The 13,040-nt window shown below is 36.1% G+C and overlaps 1 protein-coding gene across 3 annotated transcripts in view; it reads left to right on the top strand.

The window, feature by feature from the left end:
• Positions 1 to 6,732, top strand: part of CDH19 (cadherin 19) — a 99,946-nt gene extending 93,214 nt beyond the window's left edge. The window contains exons 11-12 of one of the 3 annotated variants that reach the window (XM_027069149.2): positions 2,091 to 2,342; positions 4,947 to 6,732. In XM_027069149.2, coding sequence (XP_026924950.2) covers positions 2,091 to 2,342; positions 4,947 to 5,416 — 722 coding nt within the window. In that variant the 3' untranslated portion in view covers positions 5,417 to 6,732. Of the gene's footprint in view, positions 1 to 2,090; positions 2,343 to 4,925 lie in introns of those variants that run through there. The other 2 variants (XM_027069148.2, XM_027069150.2) reach the window with 2 other exon arrangements.
• Positions 6,733 to 13,040: the final 6,308 nt, after the last annotated feature.

The following is a 13,040-nucleotide window of genomic DNA, read 5'->3' as shown; positions in this document are numbered from 1 at the left end:
TGAATACTAACCCCATTTCTCACTGGATTCCTTTAAATGAAAAACCCTTTTTCAAATCATCAGTGGCTATAAGACCTTGCAAACTCTGAAAGACCCTGCAAATATAATTGCATTTCTGACAGAATGGTTCCTTTCATGTCCTTGTATAACTCAAATTTCAAATTTATGTCTGGGGAAGAAAGTGATATGTACCTATAGTCATGTTAACTCGATTGATCCACAGATATTTGGAGTCATTAATTAGAAGCTATAAATATATAAGATTGGTTTAAGATTATTCCCTTCCTTTCAAAATGGAACGATTACATCAATCTCAGGACACAATGTTCCCAAGGATTTTGTTTGGAGAGACAGAATATTTTATCGCTCCATACGGATACAGAAGTGGAATGACTTTGTATAAAGCAGTTCTGTTGTTTTTTCCTTCCCTTCAGTAAAAGTTTTTCTTGTCATCCTATGGATTTCTATCTTAATTTTACTTTATATCTTAAAGATAGGAAACACCACAGGATTTATTACACAAGCTTCCATAGTCAAATACCTGTAGCTGTCCTTTCTCACAACTGAGTTTAAGTTTCGAGCTAGGGGAGATGTTTATTCAATTTTTAAAAATGTTTACTCATTTATTTTGAGAGAGAAAGAAAGAATGAACATGAGCTGGGGAGGAGCAGAGAGAGAGAATCCCAAGCAGGCTCCGTGCTGCCAGTGCAGAGCCCAACGTGGGGCTTGATCCCAGGATCCTGTGAGATCATGACCTGAGCCAAAATCAAGACCCAGGGGCTCAACCAACTGAGCCCCCCACCAGGCACCCCTGGGGGGAGATCTTTTACAGGAGAGTAAATGCAGATATCTTCTCCTCCTCTCCTGGTCAAATTCTCCAGTGAAGGAAACTCAAATACTCTTGGGATAAAAAATGCATGTAACAATATAAGAAATTAAGTTTCAGCTCAGATTTATTTACATTAATATAAAATAAGTTGCTGAGGAAAAAGAAGTATATTAAAACGTAAAGAAAATAATTTCATTCAATGTTTGTGATTACAAGTAATCTAATAAAATATATATGGAAAAATGTGAACTTTCTTACCTTTCCAATCTGCCGAGTAAATAAAATAATATCACAAGAGTTTTATAGGTTCCAGGTACATGATGGAGAATTTGCTTTTAAAAGATGATTTGGGAAAAGTTGTTAGCAGGCACACATTTTGAAAGACTTCCATTTGTTTGCATTTTACTGATTGTGTCTTCTAAGGTTTCATTGATACAGAAAACATTTGGGTGGATGACAGGCCAAAAGGAAAAAAAAAAGGGTTGGGGCGGGGGGAGAAATATAGTACCCAGGCACAAGACTGCACCAAAAAAGATTACTTAGAATATTTTGGGATTCAGGGAAAAACAACTTCAAAAGTGTTGGAGTATATATTGTTCATCTTTGTTAAGCTTTTAAAAATGTTCTATCTAGATGAGTGATCAGTGCTACTAAGGTTTAACTATTATCTGGATTTTATATAGAAAATGGGTTAATAATGTCAAAGTGAAATGAAACATCCCAACAGAATTTCTCCTACCAAGTAAAACTAATCGTTTTGTCTCATTAGTAAATATATGATTTGAGATCACTTGCTGTGCTACTTGTAAATGACTTTGAAAATCTTGTGTATTTGTAGTAGTTGTGAAAATAATGAGTTTCTACTAGAAAAAGAACTGTGTCATGAGTAAATAACCCAAATGAAACTGACTGTCAACGTAAATTTAATGCTGGTCCCCCCCTAGAAAATATTGACATCTCATTAAAAAGCTGCTTTGTTTTCTGTGTTCCACATTTATGTTTTCTACCTTTATCAAGGACGTTTTGGAATTGATTGGTGTAATTCACCTAATTATGTAATTAGTGTTAGGGCCAAGTCAAATCGATAATGACTTTTTGAGTGGATCTTTTGTCTTTTTATCAGAAATTTCCTCTTTGTTTTTTTTGTTTGTTTGTTTTTTTACCTTATATGATACATCTATACCATGACTTCTAGTACATGTGACTGGTGTGAATTTCTTTTGTATTATTGAAAAATGATGCACATGGATTTCTGTTTTAGATAACACAGCTGTAATTTTGACTAATAGAACTGGTTTTAGCCTTAAAGAAGAGCCCGTCTTCTACATATCTGTCCTAATTGCTGACAATGGGAGCCCATCACTTACAAGTACAAACACCCTTACCATACACGTCTGTGACTGTGATGATTATGGCAGTACACAGACCTGCAGGAATAAAGACCGTATGCTTTCCATGGGATTCAGAACAGAAGTCGTACTTGCTATTTTGATAAGCATTATGCTAATATTTGGTAAGTAGTGCTGAACAGAACCTATCTTCATTTATTGAAACTAAGAAATATAAAAAAATAGTTAATTCCATTACCACGGCACAGTATGGGTTTGTGTGTGTGTGTGTGTGTGCATGTGTGTGCGTGTGCATGTGCATGTATGTGCGTTTAATTGCTCTTCTGGATGTGTTGCAATTCTTAAACCAGTGGAGTAAATTAAAAAAAAATAGAGTGACTGTGGATTTCAAGATGAAAACCAATGATCCTTGAATTCAATGAGTATGTCAGCATGGGTGTCCACTTCTGTTTAGGGATGTTTTTGTCACAATGCATTTCAGCATATACAGTTATATAACAATCGGTCATAATAATGGTGACCTTCTGCTGAGTGCTTATTACACTCCAGGATATTGTCTTGAGTGCTTTACCCACAATATGCAATTTGATCCTCATAATAACCTTATGGAGTAGAACTATTATCACCTGCGTTTTATGGATGAGGAACGTGAAACTTAAAGCACTAAGTACTTTGCAAAGGGTCATGTAGCTGGTACACGAGGTGCTGAAACTTCGTAACTGCACACAACTCCCTTCGACCCTATACTGCAACTCACTAGGGTCCTGTGGCCATTAAGAAAGAAAGTAAATGTTAGTGTGGACGAAGGCAAAAACAGGGTTTTACTTGATCAAAGTGCTAAACACGAAAGAAATTCCAATCAAATAGTTCCCTTTTTTTGTTTGTTTGTTGTTTTCACAAGCAGATAAGTTACACTCATTTTACAGGTGAGGCAAATGAACCCCAAAATGTTTTTTGTCAGGCTTTCAAGACTAAAAAGAATTCATTTGGCAAAACCTTTTCTCTTTCTTTAACATACCCGTGTATAATCTAAACCCTCTCTTGCTTCCCTTGTAACTTCATGTCAAAAGTCAACACAACTTGACTGCATGTTGAGGGCAATCCCATCAGCCACTGGGTCTGCGTCCCAAACTCACGGCTCAAATTGACATCTATGTTTCAGGACTTGCTTGGCTTTCACTCTCATTTTTCTCAAAACTTCAAAAATCATGCCTTTCTCTTTCCCATACAAATTACCATTATTTCCTACCTCGCCTCAGTCTTGACACTAATTTTTTAATCGTCTTTGATCATAAAACTGAAATGAGAGTTACAGAGCTAGGTATCAGAATCAAGTGAAATATGGCAAGTACTGATATACACACAGGTACAGACCTACACCAAGTCTCAAAACCCTATAAGGAAACCAAGGGCAGCCTCACAGTCAAGGGCATGAGTAATATTTAGAGGGTTGGAAATGTGGGTCAACCAGTAGTCAGTAGTTTCCTTTGAAAGTTTTGTGAATACTCTCTCCAAATCACAGATTGAAAAATTATTTATTAGCTCCCTTTCTATAACAACCATATATCTGAGCTGCATTTTATAGTACTTGGATTCAAACCTAATGGCCTTATTTCAAGAACACGACTTCAATTTTTTTAAATGTAAGGTATATATAAAATATTGCCCAATGTATTTCTCTTTATGATAATATGGATAACATCACTTTATTTTTGCTTCAATTCCTATAGATGAAATTCTGAATACATCCAAGGCTGTGAAAGGGTTGGCTAGCCTTGACACACACACACACACACACACACACACAATTTTTATTTACTAAAATAATAATAATAATAAAAAGTATTCGGAAATTGTCCTATTTCTCCATGATGTTAAAATTATCTTAGGTCACAAACATTGATTGTGGGCATCCCAGTGTTATGATTTTTTTTTAATGATAGTTCGGGATTTCTGAAATGAATGTGGTGTCACAGAGCACAGGTAGTAAACCATCTATGGTGGCATATACTTTCTAGTCAGGAAATATTAACTTAGAAAATAATTATGCCGCAGAATTTTCCTCAGTGGGGAATTTCAAACTGCTCCGTTGTGCTTACCTTCTCTTAACGTGGATCGTTGGTTACTAAAATTGACCAATGCATATAGGTAGGAAAATGTTCCCTTTCGCTGCTTTTCTTTTAGTTTTCAATATCTAAAAAAATAAAATTTTAAATTATCCTCAAAACACAGTTTGCTATATTTTTATGGTTTTCTACTCCAGAAAGATTGTTGGGCTGCCTTGTGTCCCCTGGCCTGCCTCTGTTGTAAATTTTCAACAGCTAATACTGTATTTAAGTTTGGAGGGAGTCAAAAGTTATATGGGGTTATTCCACTGCCCAGGAGAGGAAGTCCCCAACCCCTGCATTGTTCAAGGGTCGACTGTATGTTTTGTTGTCTTATAATCATAAAATCTAAGCTCATGTCTGAAGCTTATAACAAAGGCAAGGATTGTAAAGTTTATTATAAATAAGATATTAAATGCTATGTAATATCTGTAAACACAAACTTATAAGTACAAACTCATATTAACATATTATACTAACATATTATATTGTTATATTAATTATACAATATGATTATATATTGTATTATATATTGTATTATATTGTATTAATAATCATTATAAATATTTATAAATCATTGTGAATAATTATAAATTATTATATCATGGGTTAATGGATATTCTGGTATGCTTTCTTTGTTAGGGTTTATCTTTTTGATCCTAGGTCTAAAACAGCGAAGAAAACAGACTCTGTTTCCTGCGAAAAGTGAAGACTTCGGAGAGAACATATTCAGATACGACGACGAAGGGGGAGGAGAAGAAGACACCGAGGCCTTTGATGTCGTAGAGCTGAGAAGCAGCGCCCTCATGCGGGAGCGGAAGGTGCAGAAGACCGCTACGGAGGAGATCAGGCGCCTGTACAGGCAATCTTTGCAGGTGGGCCCCGACAGTGCCATTTTCAGGAAATTCATTCTAGAAAAGCTCGAAGAAGCGAATACTGATCCTTGTGCCCCTCCTTTTGACTCCCTCCAGACCTACGCTTTTGAGGGAACGGGGTCATTAGCTGGATCCCTGAGCTCCTTAGGATCGGCAGCCTCTGATCAGGAGGAATATTATGATTACCTTAATGAATTGGGACCTCGCTTTAAAAGATTAGCATGCATGTTTGGTTCAGCCACTCAGTCATATAATTAGGGGCCTTTTATTATTAAAAAGTTTTTAAGAATGCTAATATGTGTTTGGGCACACTGGTAGTCACTTGAGTAGAGAGGTGTTATCTGGGGGGAATATATAGGCACAGATAGAGCATCTTCTGATTTCCTTGGAGTAAATACCCCTCGGTTATTTCAAGCTACCCGCAAGCTGTCAGTGAATGCAGATATGGAGTGATGCTAACAGTCGGCTCTCCGGTACATGTAACCGAAATATTCCTCTAGCATTTTTTTCACTACCATCCAGTACAAATTCTCAACATTTTTGGATGTTTAATGTGAGAAAGGCCCTGAACTACATCAACTTAATATCAGTTCATGTATCCATTTTTTTTAAGTCTTACCGAATGAGAGAAAAATGCTTCTCTATTTTAAGTTCCGATGCTATATGGCTATATGGAGATAAACACTTACAGGGAATCTGGATGATTATATAAAACCTTTAAAAACTGTTTCTTGCTAATGAATATGCAAGTTTCTGGCTGAGATTCTAGGATGATGGGTAGTAGTTTGATGTTTGAAAATCATTGTTAAGACCTCACTTGAAACTGATCTCAAATTTAGACAGATACTTGTTATATGTTACTTAATCAAGGATACAGTGTAAATTTGTATTATCTTTGATATTACAGATTTGTATAAAAAAGGGGGCATGAAAAAATGTTTGAGAGTTTTCTATAAGTTATTTTTCCATTTAACCAAAGTAGGGCTTTGGCATGTCACAATACAACAAAATATATGTTGACGTTTACACAACATCCAATTTAAACTTTATTATAATTGGGGAAAGTGTGAAAAACTGTTAAGTGAATTTTATTGCTACTAAAAATGATAGCAATAAATGAAAGGAGTATTTGATTCAAAGTTGAATTACTATTCATCCAAAATATTATGATCAACTGTACGGATTCTCACCACTCATAGAATAAAACATGATAAGATTCTCAGCATTTCCTTTTCTATTAAGAGCTTAGACTGTAACTGGTTCTTAAGTGTCATATTTTTATTATGGAATATAAAATTAGGTGCAATAGTTACTTTTATTGTCACATTATGAAGAAAGTATGGTAGGCTGTCGGACCTGGGAGCACCCAGATAACAAGATTTATGACAACATTAGATAATAAGGTCATAAAACACCTTAAATTTAATGAACATTTTAAGAATGATCCTTATTATTCTATCCCAATGAAGATGGAATTCAAAACTCATAGGTTGAACAGAAAGAAAAGAATGAATAAAATGTCCTCAAAATTGTTTTATATCTTCATTTCTTATTAACAGCATGTGAAAATGAACTGAACCAAATTGACCCTATGTATTAAACAAAATATTTTGGATTATTTTTAGCTGAAGATAGAGGAATTGAATGGCTATAGTATTTTGCTTTCTCTGTACTTTCAGACATATGCACCATACCATGTAAGAGGAGAGTGGTTTTCCATCATTGTCAATTCAGGTACCATTGTGTAGGCAGCATAGAGATCTTGAAAAAAGCCCAAGACTGGAAATCAACAATTTAGGAAAATATTAAAAGTAGATGAGAAGTCATAAGCTGTAGAAAATCCTTATGCATTCGTATCATTATTTACTTAGGGAAGTGTAAGAATAGGAAACAAGACAGAATGTTAAAACAGAAAACCTTGCAAGTGAAATAGAAATGTATGAGTTGAGAGAACATTTGTATTTCTATCATATTGACACAAAAATTGGAAGAGTATAGTTAGGGATATTTTCAGGAATTATTCCATACAGGATTACTCCTTGTATTTAAAAAATAGTGCTCTGTAATCTGGGTTGAAGAAATGGCAAGTGTGATGAACAACAGATAAATGAATCTATGGAAAATGGGCGAGAGAAAAAAAATGGGGTTTCTGAGGATCTAATAGGTTCTGTCATGGATGCAAGCCTTATGCACAACTTACCAATTTTGGATGAAGACTTTATAAAACGTACATCTGCATTAACAGGGTTTCAAGTTTGAGTCCAATGGCACAAAGCGGATGTGTTAAAATAAGTTCTGGCTTAGTTAATGATAGGATTGTTAACCACAGGTACGTAGGAAAAGCGCATACATGGAGCTCTAGCAAATATCCACCTGCTAGTCTGCAAAGTGTCCTTTTAAGGTATATCAAAAATACTATCTGATTCTAGTAGAGAAGTTACAATTTCCTGGAAATTACACTTGGTCATATTTCAATAAAACTTAACCTTTTTGTGGTGTTTCAGGAACAGGGCTGTATCCTAAGCTAAAGACATGGCATTAAGATCTTATCTTTGTAAATTTTAATAAAGGCTAAATCAATGCAGATATTTATGAAAATAGCACAGCTTCACACTAATAGCTGCAGTGCTTAAATATCAGCCTTAGTTAACTCACAGGCTCACGTAGACGTCTTCAATTACTGACAGTTGAAACCAGAAAATATGTAAAGTCCTTTATAGGGATCAGAAAACCGCTAGTGATACTATGTGTTTCCGAAGCATGTGAGGTTGAGCCCGCCAGAGCTGAGCATGAATGAGTTCACTTTTGTTTAAATCACTGTGTGAACTTTGTCGGACCGCCTTCTGCTTCCAGATCAGAGATTGCAATCTGGAACATAAGGTCCCATCCACCTGTTTCACATGGTTGTTGTGACCGATGAGTCAAAATAGTGCCAGCAGCACCTGACCCAGTAAATAACCCCCTCGTGATGATGGCTGATGTCATTCTGCTTGAACACACAGACCCCTTTATCTTCTAGGACTGAGGGATCTCGCCGGCTCCATGGCATGTTGGAAATAGAAACCAACTTTCTGACCTGACATATAAGGTCACGTGGTATTCTGTCCTTCCTATTTCCGTATTTTCTTAACTCTTCTGGTCTCATGTTCTAGGCCTGAAACAATCTGTCCCCAACATTTCTCCTTTTCATTCCCGCCCTTCATTCGGCTCTGTGATCAATGGTGATTTTCTCTGAAAGGCCTGACTGACTCTTGTCCTCTACTGTGGCCCATGCTCTGTCTTGTTTTTATTCAAATCACTTAGCCACCTGGTATCATAATACATACATATATTTTTTTACTTGTTATGTCTTTATCACTGATTAGAATGTAAACCCTAATGGGTAAGGAATTGTCTGTCTCATTCATTTGTTCTTGTCTAAAATTGTTTGTAGCACATAGTAAGTGGACCAATAAATATTCTCAGTATAACAATGAATCCCAATCTGTTTTACTTGGTTATGTATAGAAGCCATATTGGATTTTGTTAAAGAATAATGCAGAATTAACAGATTTTTTTCAAAATAAGTCACCACTGGGAAGTTCTTGGGTACGATAAGATTTTTCAAAATGTTTCTAGTAATTATATGAGTTTGGAATTTTAACTTGTTTGGACATATTGGTATTATCCCCAGGGAGGAAAAAAGATAATGACTTTAAACTGTTCAGTGAAAACTGGTCCTATCATGAAAGCTGTGGAAATTCTCATATGACTAAGTTCCCATGATGTGTCATGAATATGAAAACATGTGCAATGCATGAAAATTCTGCTTCCTGTTTATAAGACAAAACTTAGTAGCAAATGCATTGTTAGACTTACAAGGCTACTCAAAATCTCCAAGGTAGCTTCGTGTTCTTTTATATGATGTAAAAGGACATTGAATAGCAAAGGCTGGGAGACCAACTAGAGAAATAAATAGAGGAAAGGAATATGTGGCTTTTATGTTTCCAGTTATGTCTGTCTGTCATCTACCTACCTATCATCTATCATCTATCTATCTATCTATCTATCATCTATCATCCACCTATCTTTTATCATCTATCATCTATCTATCTTTATCATCTGTCATCTATCATCTACCTATCTCTATCTATCATCTATCTATCTATCATCTATCACCTACCTATCTTTATCTATTGTCTGTCATCTATATCTATCTATCTATCTATCTATCTATCTCATCTATCACCTGTCTATTGAGATAAATTGTGATTTCCCAGAGGAAGGGGGACTAGTATCTCAATCACAAAGCGGATCCTTAGGACCCGTTAGAATGTGTCACTGCCTTCTTTTCTGAGAAAGCTCTCATGTTGGAGGGCTGACCAAATGGTATGAAATGGCGAACAGATAGAGTTCAGGAGCTGGACAAAATGCAGTTCCTAGCTGTCGACAAGGCAAAATTTCATGAATTTCCCATGGGTTAAGAGGTTGCAGCTGTAGAAACTTTCCACAGAAGGTAGGAGCCGAGAGGGAGCTGAAATCAGTCATCCAAAGAACATATAACACAGGCTAACGACAAATGGGAACCGCAAGTCCTTAAAATGTCTCCAGATACCCCAAGCATCAGCCCACCATAGAGCGCCAACAGTCGCATGCCTGACGTCACACAGGACTCTGGCTGTGAGGCTTTGGAGTCATGTTTATTCTGCCCCTTCCCTCTGTCTCCAGACAGCAAGTGTCCAGAAGCAGCACAGTAAGTGGGAGAGGGTGCAACAGAGCACTTTATCTTGGATGCAGGGAAAAATAAATTAAAACGATGTTTTGGACAGTGAACAGAAGTTATACAAACTGGGATTGGGCCAAGGTAACCATCAGAAAGATCAATGCAAACGTGTGTAAAAAGTGAATAGTATAAAACATTTTCATGATGTTTCTTTCAAGTTCAAACTAATCAATAACCCAGCTGGATATATTAACATACCAAATCAATTTGGCATTCCATATATTTTAAATAGTTCAGAAATCAATTTCCTCATCTAAATCGGAAGCAAAATACAAAAAATGAGTCTAATTTATAGTGTTCTTAAAACATTTGTGAGCATATGAACATAGTTTATACCACTTTATTTCATGCCATTCTTTTGAGCTTATTCACTTTAATGCTTACAATGTGATATGTTCTATTGAGTTCTGCAGTACTAAGTGATTTATCTCAGCAACAAATAAGGTTGGACATGGAAAATATCCCATATCCATGATTACATAAAGGTACAGAATTACACACAATGTTTTGTCTAGAAAAGGGAGTGGGGCTGAGGTACGTATTCACATTTCCATAATATTATGTCCTTTGGATGCTAGAGAGAGTAAGTGGTCTATGAAGTACATTTTCAATTATTTTCCAGTTGCTAGCATTTCTTTGTTGTGCAAACTTTGATTAATTATTTAAAATGTTCTCTTTTGGTATCTTTTTTTGTACAGTGGGGACATTAAGAATAGATAATCAGACTATCATAGGAATTAAATAAAATAATACATATAAAGAATGAATTATGCCTAATATAAAGAACACATGACATTTTATCTGTTATTGTCAACGTAACAATTATTGTGATATTATGAAGTTTATCTTTGGAAATGCTCACAGACCAAGCTCATTACTCTACAATTAATATGGACAAGAGGAAAATGAATTAATGCAGGACAATAATTAGCTTGCTGTTACTTAACTGCCTCCCCACCTTGACCCTTCCAAGGTAATGTTCCATTATTACCAAAGGAAAAAATTAATTGCTCAAGTCATGCATTATGTATGAGATGTTCTGACTGAAAATCACTCCCCTATGACATTTATTTGGGGGGAATATACTCTGCTAAGTTATAACCACAGATCACAGCAACTTTTTCTAGGTATAGATATTTTAGGGAAAAAATATCCAAAAAAGAAAAGGGTTCACTCACTTTGTACCTAATTATCTCTATGTTATATTAGCTTTACATGAAAGAAATAAAAAAAAACATGCTAATGGCTCCAAAAGAAAGCTTTCAGACCTGTGTTAATATCTAACATCTGATGCCCATGGTTCTAATTTTATATTAGGAATTTAAAATTAAATGACAAAGAAGATTGTTCTCATCACCTCTTACACTACAAAATAAAAACCCACCCTTGTCTTTTACCTACATTCCCCTATCCTCTCTCTTTTGGAAAAAACAAAAATTAAGAACACATTGCCATATGTTCTCTGCTGAGTAAATCTTCATCATCTTTCCTTCTTTTATCCTATCTTAGGGCTCAGGCAAGTTCTAGGCAATTGTCCAGTTCATAATGAGACCTCAGTTTTCAGAAATTTCATTCTCATTCCAGGTGACCTTTCCATTATTCTGGAAGCTTCCTCTGTCTACAGAACTAATTATCTAATTTTACCTTTCTTTAAAACTTACCACATAACCTGCACTTGATTAATTCAATTTACATAGAATCCCCCCGCCCCCCAGTTTTTGAAAATGTTTTTTTTTACTAAATGTGTAAATAAAATTAGACGTGGATACATCACATAGTGTATTTATTCCTAATAACTTATCACTACCACACATTGTTCAAATAATTTGTCTCCACACAGTTTTTAAGAGCAAAATCTTCTTCTTCTCTATAAAATATTGTCTACAATATATTTCTGTAAATACCTGAAGGTAAAATCCGCACATGCTAAGAAAAATTGTGAACTATAAAAATGCTACGTATTTCTCCCTGTTGTATTCACTCGTTCTCAATAAGTAAATGAAGAGACACCGAAGGTTTTCTCCACTAGTAGTATCTACTGAGCATCTCTAAGCGGAGTGCTATGTTGTAAACCCTGAATAGAATCTCAGCAAAGAAAGTGTCCAGGTCCCAGCCTGAAAAGTATCGGTGAGGAACGCTGGGAAGTGAAGGCGTGGCTTTTGACCAGAATGACAGGTTCGTGCGAACAGGAGACTTGGTGACGGGTGCAGCCCTCCTCCAGGCTTCGCAAAGAGTAGCTGCACCTTAATGGTCTTATGAGTTATGCTACTGGCCAAAGCCAAATGTTAATGATGGGAGGATTTGTATTCTTTCAAATGTTTCTGAATATACCAAAGCTGTTTCCCTAAATCTCCCTCACTTCTCCTTGTTGTTGTTGGTTGGTTTTAAGCCTTTGTGTTTCCAGGTCCTATGCTCAGTGTTTTTCTTTTTCTTTCTTTCCTAAAAGTGTGTGATCTCGTTTAATCCTCTATTAATTAAAGGAGAAGCTGGTGTTATTCCCGGGATACTAAAAAGGAAACTAAGGCAAAGAGAGACAGAAATTCACCTTAAGTCATACATGTAATAAGTAGTAATAATGTGCACCTGGGCAAGCTAGTTCTGGTTTCCATTACACTATGCTGTCTCTCCATAAACTTCAGCTCCGTAGGTTATTAACCTAGGAGCTTTATAATATGACTTATATTTTTCTCTCTCCATAGTGACGATCGTCCTGTAGAGGGTATTCAAGTAAATACTTGTGTGTATTTGTATCATCACGATTAACAAATAAATAAGCAAAAGAAAGAAAATTGAGGCAGGAATATATTTCTTAAACCCCCAGTAAATTCACATTGGAGTATTCACAGCACCTGCCATTCATTTGCATTGCGTTTTTAAAGTTTATTTATTTATTTTGAGAGAGAGAGAGAGAGAGAAGGAGAGCACGAGCGGGAAAGGGGCAGAGAGAATCCCAAGCTGGCTCCGCACTATCAGTGCAGAGCCCCACGCAGGTCTCCATCTCACAGAGAGACCTCACAGAGACATCTCACAGAGAGATCACGCCCTGAGCCCAGATCAAGAAGCAGATGCTGAAAGGACCAACCGAGCCACCCAGGCGCCCCTCATTTGCATTGCTTTTGA

The sequence above is a fragment of the Acinonyx jubatus genome, chromosome D3 (assembly GCF_027475565.1).
Source record: "Acinonyx jubatus isolate Ajub_Pintada_27869175 chromosome D3, VMU_Ajub_asm_v1.0, whole genome shotgun sequence".
Lineage (NCBI taxonomy): Eukaryota > Metazoa > Chordata > Mammalia > Carnivora > Felidae > Acinonyx > Acinonyx jubatus.
The sequence above is the reverse complement of the archived record's forward strand: the minus strand, read 5'-3'. Positions and strand labels throughout refer to the sequence as shown.